The sequence below is a fragment of the Geotrypetes seraphini genome, chromosome 14 (assembly GCF_902459505.1).
Source record: "Geotrypetes seraphini chromosome 14, aGeoSer1.1, whole genome shotgun sequence".
In the NCBI taxonomy this organism is placed as follows: Eukaryota; Metazoa; Chordata; class Amphibia; order Gymnophiona; family Dermophiidae; genus Geotrypetes; species Geotrypetes seraphini.
The window spans coordinates 492,581-512,016 of NC_047097.1; the positions used below are offsets into that span (position 1 = coordinate 492,581).

Sequence of the window (19,436 nt, forward strand, 5' to 3'; positions counted from 1 at the left end):
CACAATTGGTTCCGACTGACAGGTCACAAGTTGATCTGGATATAAGTCGGTCTATGTTAATACAGTATGTGTATCTCGCACAAAAATAAGGTGATACCCTCTTTTTATCAAACTAATTTAGTATTGATGGAGTTAAATAAATAATTTATAAAACTAACCATACTAACTATTTTTTTACCCCTCTCCTCGTACCTTTTCCCTGGTGATCCAGCGGTGTATCCTGCACTGAGCCCCTCCTGCCGATGTCAGCAGTCAGAAGCCAGCAGTGCATCTGGGCCGGAACGCGCAGGAGCAAGCTTTTGGAGCTCCTGCCTGGCCCTAAGCAGCTTTCTGAATGGCTGCCACGAGAATCACAAGTCCCGTGAGAACTGGCGGCAGTATTTCAGTGAACTGTGCAGGGTGGGGCAGGGGTTCCAAAAGCAGCCCGGGTGCACTGCTGGCTTCTGACCGCTGACATCAGCGGGAGGGGCTCAGTGCGGGATACACTGCTGGACCACCAGGGAAAAGGTTTGCGGGGAGGGGTAAAAAATAGTATGGGCTGGGATGGGAGCTGGGGGAAACGCGTCGTAAAGTCAAACCATCGTAAGTTGCATAGGTCGTAAGTCGACAAGGACCTGTATGTATATAGCACAGTTACTTACCGTAACAGGTGTTATCCAGGGACAGCAGGCAGATATTCTTGACTGATGGGTGACGGCACCGACGGAGCTCCGGTACGGACACTTTTAGAGTGATTGCACTCTAAGAACTTGGAAAGTTCTAGAGGCCGCACCGCGCATGCGCGAGTGCCTTCCCGCCCGACACAGGCGCGCGGTCCCCAGTTATGATAAGCCAGCTAAGAAGCCAACCCGGGGAGGTGGGTGGGACGCAAGAATATCTGCCTGCTGTCCCTGGATAACACCTGTTACGGTAAGTAACTGTGCTTTATCCCAGGACAAGCAGGCAGCATATTCTTGACTGATGGGTGACCTCCAAGCTAACAAAAAGCGGGATGGAGGGAAGATTGGCCATTAGGAAAACAAATTCTGCAAAATAGATTGGCCGAAGTGACCATCCCGTCTGGAAAAAGCATCCAGACAATAATGTGATGTAAAAGTATGAACTGAGGACCAAGTGGCAGCCTTGCAGATTTCCTCAATAGGCGTAGAACGGAGGAAAGCTACAGATGCTGCCATAGCTCTAACTCTATGGGCCGTGACGGAACCTTCCAGTGTCAGTCCGGACTGAGCAGAGAAGAAAGAAATGCACGCTGCTAACCAATTAGACAGCGTACGCTTAGAAACAGGATGACCCAATTTATTAGGATCAAAGGACAAAAAGAGTTGTGGTGATGATCTGTGGGGCTTAGTACGATCCAAATAGTAAGCTAAAGCTCGCTTACAGTCCAAAGTATGAAGGGCTTGTTCTCCAGAATGAGAGTGAGGTTTCGGGAAGAAGACAGGCAGAACAATAGATTGGTTGAGATGAAATTCAGAAACAACCTTAGGGAGAAACTTTGGATGTGTACGTAGAACCACCTTATCATGATGAAAGACTGTGAAAGGTGGATCAGAAACTAGTGCATGGAGCTCACTGACCCTCCTGGCAGAGGTGAGAGCAATAAGGAAAAGTACCTTCCAAGTGAGAAACTTGAAAGTGGCAGTCGCCCAAAGGTTCAAATGGAGGCTTCATCAAAGCGGAGAGAACCACATTAAGATCCCAGATCACAGGAGGTGCTTTAAGAGGTGGTTTTACATTGAAAAGACCTCACATGAATCTGGAGACCAGGGGATGAGCTGAAAGGAGTTTCCCATGGACTGGCTCATGAAAAGCAGCAATAGCACTGAGATGGACTCTGATGGAGGTAGATTTGAGGCCAGAGTTAGACAGAGAAAGCAGATAATCCAACAAGGTCTCCACTGGAAGAGACGTGGGATCATGATGATGAAGAAGACACCAAGAAGAAAACCTTGTCCACTTCTGATGGTAACACTGCAGAGTGGCGGGCTTCCTGGAAGCATCTAGAATAGAACGAACGGGCTGAGATAGAAGAGAGTTGTGTGAGGTCAGCCCGAGAGATACCAAGCTGTCAGGTGTAGAGACTGGAGGTTGGGATGCAGAAGGGTCTCCTGATGCTGCATAAGCAGAGAAGGAAACAGTGGAAGTAGAAAAGGCTCTCTGGAACTGAGTTGAAGGAGAAGGTAGAACCAATGTTGTCTGGGCCACCGTGGAGCAATCAGAATCATGGTGGCTCGTTCCTTCTTGATTTTGAACAAGGTCCGCAGCATGAGCGGCAGAGGAGGAAAAGCATACAGGAATCGATTGGACCAATCCAGAAGAAATGCATCCGCTGCCAGATGGTGAGGAGTATAGAATCTGGAGCAGAATTGGGGCAGTTGATGATTGTGAGGAGCTGCAAAGAGGTCCACTTGAGGAGTGCCCCATTGATCGAAGATGGACTGTAGGGTTGAAGGATCGAGAGTCCATTCGTGAGGTTGGAGAATTCTGCTGAGCTTGTCCGCTAATGAATTCTGCTCTCCTTGGATGTAGATTGCCTTCAGGAATAAGTTGCGAGCTGTGGCCCAAGTCCAGATTTTCTGGGATTCCTGACACAAGAAGCGAGAGCCTGTTCCACCCTGTTTGTTGATGTAGTACATCGCAACCTGATTGTCTGTGCACAGCAGGAGGACTTGAGGAAAGAGAAGGTGTTGGAAGGCCTTGAGGGCATAGAACATTGCTCTGAGTTCCAGGAAATTGATGTGGTGCTTCATTTCCTGAGCAGTCAAGTTTCAAGTTTCAAGTTTATTAGGATTTGATATACCGCTTATCAAGGTTATCTAAGCGGTTTTTACAATCAGGTACTCAAGGCCCTGCGTTTGGAATTCGTTCAAATGAGCCCCCCAGGCATAAGGGGAGGCGTCGGTGGTAATGATGAGTTGATGAGGAGGTAGATGGAACAGAAGACCTCTGGAGAGATTTGAAGATATCAACCACCATTGAAGAGACTGACGAAGAGATGATGTCACAGATATGTGTCGTGAGCAAGGATCCGTCGCTTGGGACCACTGGGTAGCCAGGGTCCATTGAGGAGTGCGCAGGTGAAGACGTGCTAAGGATGTTACATGAACTGTGGAAGCCATGTGACCTAAAAGTATCATCATCTGTTTGGCAGAGATGGAACTCTGAAGAAGTACCTGCTGACAGAGAAATTGGATAGTCTGAAGACGGTTGGCCGGCAGAAATGCTCTCATGAGGACTGTGTCCAGCACCGCTCCAATGAATTGAAGTCTCTGAGTGGGGATGAGATGAGATTTGGGAAGATTGATCTCGAACCCCAGAAGTTGAAGAAACAGGATGGTTTGGTTGGTGGCCAGGAGCACTGTCTGAGATGAATTGGCCTTTATTAACCAATCAAGTTTCAAGTTTCAAGTTTAATTTTTATTTGATGTATCGCTTATTACAAACTAAGCGATTAACAAAGTATAACAATCATCGTTAAATTATATAATATTGAACACAAAAGGGGTAAAATAACAGTAAAATGATATTTCTTTAACTAATAAGAGTTTGACAAACAAAACAATAATGACAGACCATGACACATATGGAATAAACATAAGGAATTAAAGTTACAAAAATATTTTCCCTAGGAAGGGAGAAAGAGAGGTCTGAATGGGGAGGGAAAAAACAGTGGGACGGGATAGAAGGTGCTCTGTTCGAAATTGGCAATGAGATGAGTTTAGAGATCAAAAGATAATTTAAAAAGAAATGTTTTTAAATTGGTTTTGAATTGGTTTAAGTTTTTATTTTTCCTGATATATAAAGGAAGAGAATTCCAAGTAAGAGGAGCCACTACAGAGAAAATATCGTGGCGTCCAAGTAAGGAAAGACCTGAAGGTGGTGAGAGCGTAGAAAGGCAGCTACCACAATCAGACATTTGGTGAACACTCTTGGAGAAGAGGCAAGACCGAAGGGGAGCACCTTGTATTGGTAATGACAGCGATTGATCATGAAGCGGAGGTACTGTCTGGAAGTCGGATTGACCGGTATGTGAGTGTATGCCTCTTTGAGATCGAGGGAGCATAGCCATTCGTTTTGATTGAGAAGAGGATAAAGCGTGGCTAAAGATAGCATATTGAATTTCTCTTTGACCAAGCATTTGTTGAGATCGCGAAGATCTAGAATTGGTCTGAGATCTCCTGTCTTTTTGGGAACTAGAAAGTAACGGGAGTAGAATCCCTGCCCATTTTGTTCTGGAGGAACTTCCTCTATAGCGTTCAGAAGGAGGAGGGATTGAACCTCCTGAAGAAGGAGGGAAGACTGAGGAGAGTTCAAAGCAGACTCTTTTGGTAGACTTGGGACCGGGAGGTTCTGAAAGTTGAGAGAGTAGCCGTGGTGGATGATGTTGAGGACCCATTGATCCGAAGTGATAACTTCCCACCGGCTGAGGAAAAAAGAAAGACAACCTCCTATAGGTTGAGGTAGAAGGGAAGATGGTTGGACGCTGGCTATGCCCTGGAGAATTAAGTCAAAAGGGCTGCGTGGATTTCTGTTGAGGAGGTGGCTTGACAGGCTGCTGCTGCCGTGGTCTAGGTGTCTGCCGTTGTTGCTGACGTTGCCGCCTAGGTTGTTGTGGAGCTGACTGTAAAGGACGAGCCACATAATGGCGTTGGTAGGCCGATTGCTGCCTGAAAGGCCGTGCCGGTGGAGGTTTCTTCTTCGTCTTGAGGAGAGTATCCCAGCGTGTTTCATGGGCTTTTGGGTGGTTGAGTCCATAGATTCTCCAAAAAGCTCATCCCCCAAGCACGGTGCATTAGCCAACCGGTCTTGATGGTTGACATCAAGCTCGGATACCCTCAGCCAGGCAAGGCGGCGCATGGCCACAGACATAGCTGTTGCTCTGGAGGTAAGTTCAAAAGTATCATAAATAGATCTCACCATAAATTTTCGTAGCTGGAAAAGTGAAGAGGAACATTGGTGAAAAGCCAGTCTTTTTCGCTCAGGAAGGTACTGTTCAAAAGAAGCCATGGTGATAAGGAGATGCTTTAAATAGAAAGAAAAATGAAAAGCATAGTTGCCAGATCTATTAGCGAGCATCGCATTCTGGTATAAACGCTTACCAAATTTGTCCATGGCTTTACCTTCTCTGCCAGGAGGGACAGAAGCATAAACACTAGCTCCTGAAGACTTTTTAAGTGTGGATTCCACAAGAAGAGACTCATGTGGAAACTGGGGCTTGTCGAACCCTGGAATAGGGATGACCTTGTACAGAGAGTCCAATTTGTGGGGAGCTCCCGGGATAGTAAGAGGAGTCTCTAAATTTTTGTAAAATGTTTCCCTCAGGATGTCATGAAGAGGGAGTTTCAAAAATTCCTTTGGAGGCTGGTCAAAGTCAAGGGCGTCAAGAAAGGCTTTAGACTTTTTAGACTCAGCCTCTAAAGGAATGGAAAGAGATTCACACATGTCTTTTATAAAGGAAGAAAAAGACAAAGAATCATGTTTGGAGGATGGGTCAGGAATAACAGGATCATCCTCCTCCGAAGAACACTCACCTTCTGAAAGAAAAGGCTCTTCGGAATCACCTCACAGATCAGGGTCCCTAATATGGGAACTACGGTCCCGAGACTCGGGGGTGGATGGTTCCAAGTGTCGGGACTTGCGAACTGACTTACCCGACCTCATCGATGCGGTACCGGGAGAAGTTACCGGTTGCATCGGTGCCGAAGTCTGTACCAACTGGTGGTGGGCTGTCGGCTCTGGTGCAAGGACTGGCATCGACACCGATGAGGCCGAGTGTACCGGTACCGAAACAGCGGATGCAGATAATACAGGCTGTTCCACTGCCGGTACCGGCGGCTCAGTGCGGACCGGCACCGGAAGATTCGGAGCCAAGATAGCTGGAAGGAGTTGTTGTAACTGCTCCTTGAGCTGCACTTGGAGGATGGCCGCTATGCGATCATCTAAGGAAGGCACCGGTACCGCCTTTTTCTTTTGCGGTACCTGCGGTGCCGCTCTACACCCCGGAGATGAGGAGCCCGATGTCGAGGGACTCACCTCAATAGGGGCGGAGCGCTTCCGCTGGCGCCTCACGGTCGGCAGGACTGGACTCGCTGCAATCGAGACTGGAGGACGCTCCAGCGGGGAAGGCTTCTTAGCCGGCTTACCTGGGTGTTGCGACGCCGGCGCGGTGTCAAGCGGTGTCGACGAGGTGGGTGCCAACTGTACAGGAGCCAATGCCGGTGTCGATGTCGCGGGATCGGACATATCGGTACCGAAAAGTAATCGCTGTTGAATTTCGCGATTTTTCAATGTGGCACAGCGAGTGCAGGTGGAAGTCTGATGCTCCGGACCCAGGAACTGTAGGCACCAGTTGTGCGGGTCCGTAAGGGAGATAGGCCGTGCACACCGCTGGCACTTCTTGAACCCTGGCTGAGGGGGCATGAAAGGAAAAACGGCTTCCGCCAAATCGAAGGCCGAGGCCTCGATGGTGGCAGAAGGCCCCGCCGGGGAAAAACCAAATTGAAGAAAAAATATAAGGTTTTTTTTTTTTTTTTTTTAACAAAAATAAAATAAAAGAAAAAAGGCAATAGAGCCAAAAGGGTTTACGCGAGCGGGAAGGCGAAGAGAAAAAATTTCAACGGCAGTTGAAAAACGCATCTTCTTAGCTCCGCGGAAACTAAGAAACTGGGGACTGCGCGCCTGTGTCGGGCGGGAAGGCACTCGCTCATGCGCGGTGCGGCCTCTAGAACTTTCCAAGTTCTTAGAGTGCAATCACTCTAAAAGTGTCCGTACCGGGGCTCCGTCGGTGCCGTCACCCATCAGTCAAGAATATGCTGCCTGCTTGTCCTGGGATAAATATATTTATTTATTTTCATTTATTGGGGAATGGTTTTTGAGCTCTTTTTGAAGTCTATGTTGGCGGTTATTGGTACTGTTTAGTTACTGTTTGAGCAGAACATTTTGTTTGAGCCTCTACTTCACGTGTACCCAAATTCCACGTGCTTGGGAACTGACTGAAGGTGAAGCTACAAAGCCCAGTGAAGTATAACAGACTCTGTTAAACAGAAGCAGAGTGAAAAATCTGGAGTGGATTCCTTCTGCAGCATGCGGCTAAAGGGAAATAACCCTACTGTCTAGAACAGTGGTCTCAAACCCTTTGCAGGGCCACATATTTGGATTTGTAGGTACTTGGAGGGCCTCAGAAAAAAATAATTAATGTCTTTTTAAAGAAATGACAATTTTGCATGAGGTAAAACTCTTTCTTTTTGGCTAAGTCTTAGTAATAATATTGTCATTTGTAGCTAAAGAGACATATAATCAAGAAACTTTTATTTTACTTTTGTGATAATGATAAACATACCGAGGGCCTCAAGATAGTACCTGGCGGGCCGCAAGTTTGAGACCATGGTCTAGAATGTCTCACCTATTGTATTAGAAATATATTTATCGATACTCTTTGAGGATCCAAGATGGCCACGGATGCAAACCGCTGAAGCAGGTCGCCGAACAGACGCTAAAGTTTAAACTCCTGAGTTTTTCAGAGCGGTATTTTTTGCCTTCAACATGCCGAAAAGAAGGGGAAAGAGCACTGGTCGGGCCTCCCTGCGCTCCGGAACACCTACCTCCGGCAACATAGAAGCGCTGTTTCGGCGATTCCAGGGCACCATGATGACGTCGGGATTGCAGTTAGAGACACCCCATGGGAACGGAACGGAGGTGTCTCACCGAAGTCTTGAGACTACTCTGAGCCCCGACGTAAGACCTCCTCCTTTGCACCCCCGTGCAACCAGCTCCCCAGGGGTCGAGAGCCTACCTGAAGTCGGGATGAGCTCTCCCCTAGAGGCTGCGCGGAGCTACGTTGAGGAAGCCGATTCAGGCTCACAGGCTTCGCAGGAGAGCCTGAATATGGACGGGGTTGCTGTAACAACTGAAACTGGACCCACTCAGGCGGGGGGAAGTGGAGGAGAGCGGTCGAATGGTGAGCATAAACTATTGACTACACATTTACAAATACCTAACATAGTTAAGCCCCAAGAAGTTACTTTAGATGCCCTGTGGGACCTGGTGGCAAGTATGGCGAAAACAATTAATGGCCAACAAGTGCAAGTGGAGGGGAAAATGAAAGACCAAGAAAAAGAAATTACATTAATAAAGCAAGATATTGCTGACTCCAATATATCTTTAGACACTATCAAAAATGAATTAAAATCTTCCAAACAGCTTCAAGAGACTTTAATTAAGGACAATGTAAATTTAAGAAGGAAGATTGAAACATTTGAAAATTTTTCAAGAGGCAACAATATCAGATTGATTAATTTTCCACGAATTACAACAATTACTCCGTGAGAGATGTTAAAACGATACCTGACGGAAATATTAGAAGTTCCTGAGGGTTCATTACCTCCATTTACACAGGTGTACTATCTCCCTAAGAAAAATCAAATTCAGCAACAGGAAAATAGCCAAGGACCAATAGATGTATCGGCATTATTGGAATTATCAGACAAAGAAATGGCTACTCCTGCAACACTAGTGGCAACTTTAGCTCTAACAATGGACAAGAATTGGATTTTGAGACTTTTCTTTAAAAATAGAGCGAAAGAATTTATGGGACTCAAAATACAAATGTTCCCAGATTTAGCCAGGGACACACAAAGGCGAAGAAAAGAGTTTCTTATGTTAAAACCAGGAATAATAGCTCTTGGAGCAACTTTTTTCCTGCGTTATCCTTGTAAATGTGTTATACAATATAATTCCCAAAAATATGTTTTCTTTGAGCCTTACCAGCTGACAACTTTCCTGTCTCTTTCTCGGCTTGAGAAGGAAAAGAATGGAGGAGTATAGAATAATTAAGATGTCCTTATCAGCTGTCTTGCATTATTTTCCTTAATAATATTTCTTTGTTTTTCCGTTTATAATTACATTTTGGATCTTTTGTGAACTTGAGCTGATTTAAGTTAATTGATATCTTGAATTTATAATATTGCTGTGATTTTTTTTTCCTGACTTAAAGCTTTCTGTACAAGTGTAATCTTGAATTGTAATTTTGAAAATTGAATAAATAAATACAGTGGTGCCTCGCATAACGAACGCCTCACACAACGAACGCTGCACACAACGAACTTCATGTCTTGATTCACACAACGAACTTCGTTTCACACACCGAACTTCACACAACAAACTTCGTTTCACACAACGAACTTCGTTTCAGACAATGAACTTCGTTTCACACAACGAAGTCGCCCGAGCTGCCGATGTATTGCATCCTTCCGCGCAGGCACTGCAGGCAGTCGTTAGTCACTGCGCTTAACTGCCCTCTCTCACTGTATACAGTCGTCCTTTTAAGATAAACTCAATATTTTTTATATATCATGGCTTCTAAAAAAAGCAGGAAGGTGATTTCTGTTGAAATGAAACGGGAAATAATTAGAAGGAGTGAATGTGGGGTAAAACAGTGTGACCTCGTCAAAGAGTTTGGCCTCAGCAAGACCACCATTTTCACCATTTTGACAAATTTATCTTTTTTTATGTCATCTTAGCATATTTTATGCTGCAGAACGAATTATTTTTTTTAACATGTATTGTTATGGGAAAACGCGTTTCACATAACGAACTTTTCGCATAACAAACTTGCTCCTGGAACGAATTAAGTTCGTTGTGTGAGGCACCACTGTAATAATAAAAAAAAAGAAATATATTTATCTTAATATAATGTGTTATAAACTGCAGCCTTGCTATTTTCAAATTGGATTCTCTAAAGCACCTATATTTTTAGATAGACTTTTCATACTCTTTGCCCCTTCACGAACGCTAAGATCAAATAAGCAACACCTTTTGTCCATCCCTTCATTTAGAGTTATTAACACATGGTGCTCTAATATCTTCTTTGTCACAGCCCCACAAATCTGAACTCCCCATCAGCTTACCCGAGAGAGAGATTTAAAGGAATCCTAAAAAGTTTCTTATTTAAAGATGCTTTCGAAGTATAAGACCTCCTTATAGAATCTCTTTGCATCTTATCTTTTCCCAATCTCTCAACCAATCTTAATCAAGATTCTTTTCTTTCCCCCTAAAAGGACATCCCCTCCTAGTGTTTTCACCGTCTGTCCCTCCTTTGTTTGTCCAAGTTGTGTTAGTGTTGTGTTCAAATATGCTGTATATATTATCCCCAATTTTAAGGCATTGTACATCACTTAGAACAAAAAGGAAAAAAAAATCCAAATTCCACTTTACCTCTGTAGATGTCAGTACACTTAATAGAGCAACAAAACAAAGGAGAAAGTCCAACTTTGTCTGCAGAAAAAACCAAGCAGGAGAAACAAACAAAACTGCAGACTGTGTACAAGATGCAGGCAAAAATTTATTGTACCAAAATTAAAATGCAAATAAGTAAAATAAAACCCTTTTACCAATCAAGGGACCCAACACGGTTCGTGTTTCGGACAAACCTTCGTCAGGGGTCCATGGTTAAAAAGGTTGGGACATACCATAAAAAAATGAAGATAAGTAATAAAGTGCCTGTATATTGTGTATATTGTGTTCGCCGAGGATCGCTGCAAAAAGTAAAGCGCCTCAAAGAAGCAGTAAAAAGTATGTCCCAACCTTTTTCACCATGGACCCCTGACGAAGGTTTGTCCGAAACACGAACCGTGTCGGGTCCCTTGATTGGTAAAAGGGTTTTATTTTACTTATTTGCATTTTAATTTTGGTACATCTTGTACACAGTACACTTAATAGAAACATGATGGCAGATAAAGGCCAAATGGTCCATCCAGTCTGCCATCTTTCCTAAATTCTACCTAACCAGCAAATCACATAATTATATATCTTGTTTTTTTCCCTCTCTCTACTATCATCTTCCTGGTCCTTTGTGAACAATATACTTCTTATTTACTCAAGTTTCATTACTATTGTCCCATAAGCCACCTACTCCATTCAGGTGTTTTCTCTAACCTGTGCCGATGGGAACGTCTCTATCTAGTATACCTGAAGAGTAGTGGACAGTATGTAGAAAGATCCACATTAGACTAGGCATTTCTTTATATGCCAAAACCTGGCTTTCCTAGGACACTTTTCTCTGCCATATTAGCCAGAGCCATTTCAAGCTCCAGTGCAAAGAGTGAAAACACATGAGTACTTTTACCATGACCACCTCCCCCTTCCCCGAAAACCAAAGCAGAGCCCAACAATCCTGCTACCTGAGAAAGAGAGCACATGTGGTCTGTCCCATGACATAATCTGGGATCATTTCATCAAACTCCCATGGGATGTTGCGTACAAATTTCAGAATGGGGTTCCCTCTCTGAGGAAGAAAAAATAACATGGTTTCAGTGAAAGAGAGATCAGTGAGAAAGCCAGAGACAAAGGACAGAGGGAGAGAAAGATTGATGAACAGAGAAAAGATTAGAAAACCAAACCAGAGGAGATGGGCACATAAATACAAAACAAAGGAGGGAAGGACATTAAGAAGAGAGAAAAACTTGCAGAAATAAAGATGACATTGGCCTTGATGCAGTAAGAAGTGCATTAGAATGCTGTGCTAAGTTTGAGTGCAAAGCATTACTGAAAGTATTTGCTCTATGCAACCAATGTACTGTATCTCTAGCTGCTATACTCGTATTGCCTTATCGGGTGTTCTGTATATTTGCTATGTGGAAATTTGTAACTTTTTTGCTATCCTTTCACTATGTATGTAAAATTGTAACCCGTTCTGGGCTCTTCTGGGAGGATAGGCTAGAAAATCGACAAAATAAATAAATAAAATAAATAGTACACGCACTAAAATCCCTTTTACTCCTAATGCACTAAAGGTCCTAATTTTACAAACCCTATTCAAATTTAATACATGCATAAACCAGCATTTAAATATCTAAGTCCCATTTCATAAAGCTGGGATATGCACATACAAATGGAAAGGGGGAGTGGACTGGGCACGTTTTGGGTGGAACAAGCGTGTGGCAAGTTACTAGATGTTTATTCCCCAATTTCAGAACGGAATTAATATGACGTATTTTTCTTTCTATAAGACGCACCTACATGTAGAGGAGGAAAAACCAAGAAAAAAAATCTGACCCAAACGGCAGCCATTCAGGGAGCGGCACAGGACCAGGCAGGAGCACGAAAAGCTTGCGCCTGCCTTGTGCGCCGCTCTGCCGCAAGAGATGAGGAGGCAGCCATCCAGTGAGGGAGGGGCAGGAGAGGGAAAGCTCCTGCCGATACAGCGCTGGGCCACCAGAATTTTAAAAAGGTACCGGGGGTATATTCACTCCTTAAGACTCGCCTACATTTCCACCCACTTTTCTGGGGGGAAAAAGTGCATCTTATGGAGCAAAAAATACAGTAAATGTCCTATAACAGTAGTTCTCAATCCAGTCCTGGGGGACTCCCAGCCAGTCATGTTTTCAGGATATCCCTAATGAATATGCATGAGACGTATTTGCATGCCTGTCTCCGCCATTATATGCAAATCTCTCTCAATAATTGGGAAATCACATTCAGGTTCAATTGCTTCCAAAAAGTATTACCATTCAAAATATAAAGAAGTTATTTCTATGTTTTAAATTATTTCTCTAGATCTTTTTCTAAATCATTTTAACAGCTTCAAAGTACAATTATCACATATACTTCATTATAATTCACAATTCCTATCCCCCAAGCACTCATAAATTACATAAATAATCCTCCATCTCCTGGTTGTGTTGGTTTTCTTCTGCTGTCATTCAAAGCAAAAGCTGCATAGTCCAGCCCGACGCTACCCAAGCGCCATCAGGAGCTGTGACTGCATCAGGTTCTCAACAGCAAAAGGGAGGTGGTGTTCAGAACTATGGAAGTGAATTCCCTTTTGCTGTTGCTTTATGAGCTGATTGAGAACCTTATGCAATCACAGCTCCTGATGGCGCTTGGGCAGCGAAACACAGTTCTGGACTATGCAGCTTTTGTTTTGAATAACAGCGGAAGAAAACCAAAACAACCAGGAAATGGAGGATTGTTGACTACTTGAACAGTATTGCGATGGATCAACATTGAATACAGCATGAACTGTTTTTTTGTATGAAGAAGATATTATGTAATGAAGTATATGTAATAATTGTACTTTGAAACTGTTGAATTATTTAGAAAAATAATTTAAACACATAGAAATAGCTTCTTTATATTCTGTACGCAGGTGAGGCTGGACTCATTTAGAGCACTGGTCTTTGACCTGGGGGCTGCCGCCTGAGCATGATGGACCACTGGTCTGACCCAGCAGTGGCAATTCTTATGTTCTTATTCTTTAGGGATATCCTGATAACCCAACTGGCTGGGGATCCCCCTGGACAGGGCTGAGAACCGCTATCTTAAAAGACTGATGTTGGGAGTTACTAAACACATTTAGGATTTGGGAAACAGCTGTTATTAAGCAGCACTTCACTGGAGGGATTAGGGGAAGTTGATCCTTTAATCTCCAAGTGGCTTTTGTCCCCATTCCCCCCTCCAAATGCCAAACTGGCAAGAAAAACTGGTCACTGTAATAGCACCAGGATAATTAGTCAGTTATACGTCTAAGATCAAGTTTCAAGTTTATTAAAATTTGATGAAACACTAATCAAAACTTCAAGTGTTTTACAAAAAAAAGGGGGGTAACATTTAACGTACTTATTGATGACTGGAAAACATGACATACGCAACAACAAGAGGAAAGTGGGGGAAATACAATTTAAAAGAAAAGAGAACAAATAAGGGAAAGACAGAAGGGTGGTGGTGAAGATCTTGCTAATGAGATGAAAGGAATCAATTTGGTTATCAGCTAGGACAAACTCTGAGATCATTTAGCATTCAAATCAAGTTTCAAGTTTAATAATTGTTTTGATTAATCGCTTAATCATATTTCAAAGCAATGAACAAATTAAAATTACAATTTATGGGAAACAATACATAACAAAACAATACATAATGACATTCAAAATTAAAAATTACCATTACGAACTTATATACACAAGGAAGGGAGGGAGATGAAATACAAAATCAATATAGAAAAGTAAAACAAAAAAGGAAAAATACATAATGAGTAACAAAAAGACAGTATAATATAGTACAATAAAATAATCTGAGCTGCAGTGAGTTTCGTTAATTATCAAAAGCATCTTTAAAGATAAATGTTTTTAAGTTACTTTTGAATTTCTCAAGATTCTGCTCTTCCCTTAAATAAATTGGAAGGGCGTTCCACAGCTGAGGTGTAGTAACGGAGAAAATGAATTGTCGTCTTGTATTGATGACCTTAAGGGATGGAATAGTTAGTAAATTCTGTTTGTTGGATCTCAGAGTTCTGTTTGGAGAATATGGAATTAATAGTTTATAAATAAATGCTGGGGTTTTATTAAGAAGGGTTTTGAAGGTGAGTATGCATAGTTTGTATGTTATCCGATGGGAAACTGGAAGCCAGTGCGCGTCTTTTAAGAGGGGTGTTACGTGATCAAATTTCCTTGTTTTAGTTATTAGTTTAATGGAAGAGTTTTGAATGATCTGTAAGCGCTTTATTTCATTTAAAGAGATTCCTTTAAAAAGAGCATTACAATAGTCAATCCTGGAGATCATCAAAGAGTGAATTAGAATATTAAGCGATTTAGAACATAAAAATTTTGAGATTGATCGAATTTGTCTTAATCTGTAAAAGGTTGTTTTAATAATGTTACTAATGTGATCATGAAAATGCATCTTTAAAAAGGAAACATTTAAGGTTTCCCTTGAATTTATCTACATTTTGTTCAGCCCTAATGTATGGAGGTAAAGAATTCCAGATTAAAGGAGCTGTGATTGCAAAAGAAGAAGCTCTTCGAGTACTAATAATTTTTAAAGATGGTATGTGAAGAAGGTACTGAGATGCAGATCTTAAGGTTCTCGAAGGATCATGAGGAGCTTATGAATGAAGGAAGGTTCGTTGGTGTTTTGGGTTTTAAAGGACTGCAGAGCTATTTTATATGTTATTTGATATGGAATGGGTAACCAATGCGCACTCCTTAAAAAGGGGAGTAATGTGATCAAATTTCTTCTTATTCATGATAATTTTTAAGGCGGTGTTTTGTATTAATTGTAGACATTGGATGTCTTTTTGACCAGATCCCTTTGTACAATGAATTACAGTAATACAGTTTGGTTCTAATAAGGGAGTGAGGGTCAAAAATGTTTGCTAAAGATCTGATCATTTTGAGCTTTAAAAAACAGTTCTTAACTACTGCACTAATCTGAAGACGGTAGGACAATTTAATGTCCATATTATACCTAGGATTTTAACTGAACTAACAGAATTAATCGATGTGCTGTTAATGGTAATAGAAGCAAGGTGAATATTTTCTTTCCATGGAAAGAGAAGGCAATTGATTTTGGAGATGCTAAGAGAGAACATATTTTCACAGAGCCATTCGCTGATCTTGTCTAATTTTGAGTTAACGAGATTAATGTCATTGGGATTGGATACATTAATAGGATGGATGATCTGAATATCATCCACGTAAGCAAAAGTGGAAAGACCGATAGACTGGCATAGTGTCAGTAAAGGGGCCAGGTAGACATTAAAAAGCAGAGGAGACAGTATTGATCCTTGTGGAATGCCACAGTTATTTTGAAAAACTGTTGATGTTGAGTTATTAAAGGAAACCATGGAAGTGCGATTTGAGAAATAGGAAGAGAACTAGTCAAGGATTTGCTCAGAGATTCCAACCGTGGCAAGTCTGAAGTAATAGTTGGTGGTCTATTGGGTCAAAGGCAGCTGAAAGGTCTACAGAAACAAGAATAACTGATTTGTGCTGATCCAGGAAGTATTAAATCTGGTTAAATACAATTTTTTCAGTTAATTTTGAAAGGAATGGGAGATTTGAGATTGGCCTATTGTCGGAGCAGTCCTGAATGCTTTCTTTGTTATTTTTGATTGCTGGGTAGATTATGGAGTGTTTCCATGCTGATGGCATTATACCTGTGGTAAGGCTTTTGTTGATTAGTTTAAGGATGAATGGATCAAAAAGCACAGTTACTTACTGTAACAGGTGTTATCCAGGGACAGTAGGCAGCCAAAAGGAAGAAATAATTTTTATTTATTTATTTTTTTAAAACTAGAAATAAAATAAAGAAAGTACGAACAGCGATTCGTGAAGAAAAACAACACAAACCGGGATGTAGAGAAGGCACGAAGTAAAAAAGTTAAACGCAGAGAGTCAGACGGACTTCTCGGCTCCGTGGAAAACTGAGAACTGAGGAGACGCGCCCTACGCTGGGCGGGAAGGCACTCGCGCATGCGCAGTGCGGTCGACTCGAAACTTCTAGTTTCTACAAGCAAGTCTGCTTGCGAGGCTTCCGCATCCGGACTCCATCGATGACATCACCCATATATGAGAATAGGCTGCCTGCTTGTCCTGGGATAAATCAAAAAATAGTGCTTTAACATGAATGGTTGGATCGAATCACAATTTTAGCTTTTAGGATTTAGAAACTGGATAATGCACCGAGGGCTAAATGAAAAATACTAACGCAAACTCTATGGCGGTGTTAGCGTTTAGCGCGCACTAAAACCACTAGCGCAACTTAGTAAAAGGAGCCCTGAATGTCACTTAAAGAAGGAAGATTGAAATTTGAGCATGTAGCGGATAGGTGATTTGCAGTATTCTCATCTGGATGATGAATAATATGAGATATATTTTTTATTGCGTTCCTTATGGTTTGAATTTTATCTTGAAAAACGTTTGCTAGGTTTTGGGCTGTAGAAGAATCGCTTGTGATAATTTGTTTCTGCTTGAATTGTGTCATTGTACTTATTGAGGTTAGATCGAATGGGATTTGCTCACCATTTCTGTTCCAAATAGCGTAGTTGGCGCTTAAGGAGAAGTAACCTCCAAAAAAGACTCCACCTCTTTCCCCTCCTCTCCCTCAGCCGACGTTCTGGCAAATTTCTTCAATGATAAGGTCACTACCCTCCGCTGCTCCTTCCCACCTGAAGTCTCCTACAACTCCCTGGTGCTCACTGACCCCAACCCTACTCTATCGGCCTCCAGCGCTATCCCAGCCGACAGACTCTGGGCTGCCTTTGACCAAGTATCCGATTCCACCATCCTCAAACTCTGTCTCAAAATGAAATCCTGCAATTGTTCTTTAGACCCTTTCCCCTCCTACCTCTACGAGGAAATACCCACTCAAGCCATCTCTTCCATTACCAAACTCCTAAACTCCGCTCTACATTCGGGCCTTTTCTCCCCAGAAATGGGCCATATCGCCTTAACCCCTCTATTGAAAAAACCCGACCTCGACCTTTCCACTCCATCCAGCTATCGCCCAATAGCAAATATCCCTCTCCTAACCAAGATGCTCGAGTCCATCATATCGACTCAACTCTCATCCTACCTAGAGAAATTCTCCATCCTCTTACCCTACCAATACGGCTTTCGTCCCAATTTCAGCACCGAATCCCTACTGACCTCCCTAATCTCCAAGGTCCAACAACTTCACTCCCGCAACAAGTTCGCTGTCCTCTTACAATTTGACCTCTCCATCGCTTTCAACGTTGTTCATCACGACATTCTACTCTACCAACTTTCCGAGATTGGCATCACCTCCACTGTCCTCGAATGGTTCTCAAAATTCCTTCGTTCCCGCTCCTACATTATCAACTTGAATGGTACCTCTTCCTCCCCCTGGACACCAACCTGTGGAGTCCCGCAAGGTTCACCTCTTTCTCCTATCCTCTTCAACATTTATATGTCCTCCCTAAAACTCCTCCATCTATCCCCCCTTGAAACAATTTACACCTATGCTGATGACATCCTTGTCCTTCTCGAGACCGACTCGAACCTCACCGATCTTCCATTGAACATATCCTCCTGTATCTCAAACCTCCAATCTTGGGCCCACTCCGTCCAAATGAAATTGAACGAATCCAAGACAAAACTACTTTGGCTTGACCCAAAATTAGCTCAGCTACCCCCCTCAATCCCACTGCCTTCCGGCTCCTCTCTGCAGCTCGAATTCTCCAGCAAGGTCCTGGGCGTCATCTTTGATTCTACACTGTCCTTCAATGACCACCTCAACTCCCTGGTAAAAAAATGCTATTTCAGCCTTCACATGCTGAGATCAGTAAGATCCTGTTTCCATCAAAATCATTTTGCCGTTCTCGTCCAATCCATCATCCTCTCCAGATTGGACTATTGCAATTCCATCTTCATATGCCTAACGAAGAAAAACCTCCACAGACTCCAGCGGATCCAAAATGCCACGGCCAAGCTTATCTTTTCTAAAAGTAAATTCGATCACGTCTCACCACTCCTTTCCAAGCTTCACTGGCTTCCAATAACTTCCAGAGTCCACTTCAAATGCATCAGCCTAACCTTCAAGATCCTCTGCGGCATCCTTCCTCCATTAATTCCTCTTTCCTGGAATTCCTCGAATCTTAGTACCTCCAGACCCTCCCAAAAATCGAAACTATCCTTCCCCTCACTAAAAGGCATTTCCCACCCAGGAAAACTGGGGACTTCCCTCCTCTTCAGATTCACCGAGCTCTGGAATAACCTCACCTCCCCCCTTCGGAACCTGAGTGCTCTCCAACCCTTCCGCAAACATCTGAAAACCTGGCTTTTCTCTAAAAATCTAACTTCTCCCCCTCTCTAACATCCTAGCTCTCCAACATTCTTCTCCCCTCCGCTCTTCATCTAACCCTTTCCCTGGAGTTCCTTTCTTATTACAATCCCTGTAAACCGTGCTGAGCTCCACGACCATGGAGATGGTGCGGTATAAAAACCTAAGGTTTAGTTTAGTTTAAGTAGTGATGAATTACACCTGGTTTTTCATTGGTTTTTGGAAGAGATAATACAGGTCGAAATAGGAGCTATTTTATCAAGTAGGGAACGGCAAGCCATGTCCCAGATCTCTGTTTTTCTGGTTTTTACGATCAAAAGTAACGATATCAAGTTGAAGCGATGATGGGGTAAGTTTTTCTTTGAGATGACCAAAATCTCTTGAGGAGATAGTTAGAGATGGTATTGATTTAGGAATGGTCATGGGAAGGAAAGAAGTTGAAATAAAGTAGTGATCTGACCAGGGAACTTGAAGTAATAGTGGATTGGAGAAGCTGGATTTATGAGACATTGGAGTAAAGATCATATCAAGAGTATGACCTTTAGAATGAGTAGAATCCGAGAACAGAGGGGTAAAGTTGAGATCAGATATGTGGTTCAAGAAGTCCTGAGTAAAGGAGGAGCTGGCGTCTTCAAGATGAATATTGATGGAATAGACTCAATTATAATTTCTGGTGGAATTCGGTATGTCACATTTACAAAATGGAAAGAACAATAGCTGTGCAAAAGGGGAATTTTAATAAATTTTAATAAATTTGGGGACCATTGACAAAATATTGCAATGAGTAGACATCAGTTTATATTATATTTACAATATTAAGATAGAAGGGTTGGGAGGGGGGAATTTAAATTTATTAAAAGATT

At 42.6% G+C, this 19,436-nt stretch overlaps 1 protein-coding gene across 1 annotated transcript in view; it reads right to left on the minus strand.

Moving 5' to 3' along the window:
• Nucleotides 1-19,436, minus strand: part of ERCC1 (ERCC excision repair 1, endonuclease non-catalytic subunit) — a 72,409-nt gene that overhangs the window by 20,263 nt on the left and 32,710 nt on the right. Inside the window, exon 4 of the mRNA XM_033919496.1 lies at nt 11,178-11,281. Within this exon, the coding sequence (XP_033775387.1) occupies nt 11,178-11,281 (104 nt within the window). The remainder of the gene's footprint in view (nt 1-11,177; nt 11,282-19,436) is intronic.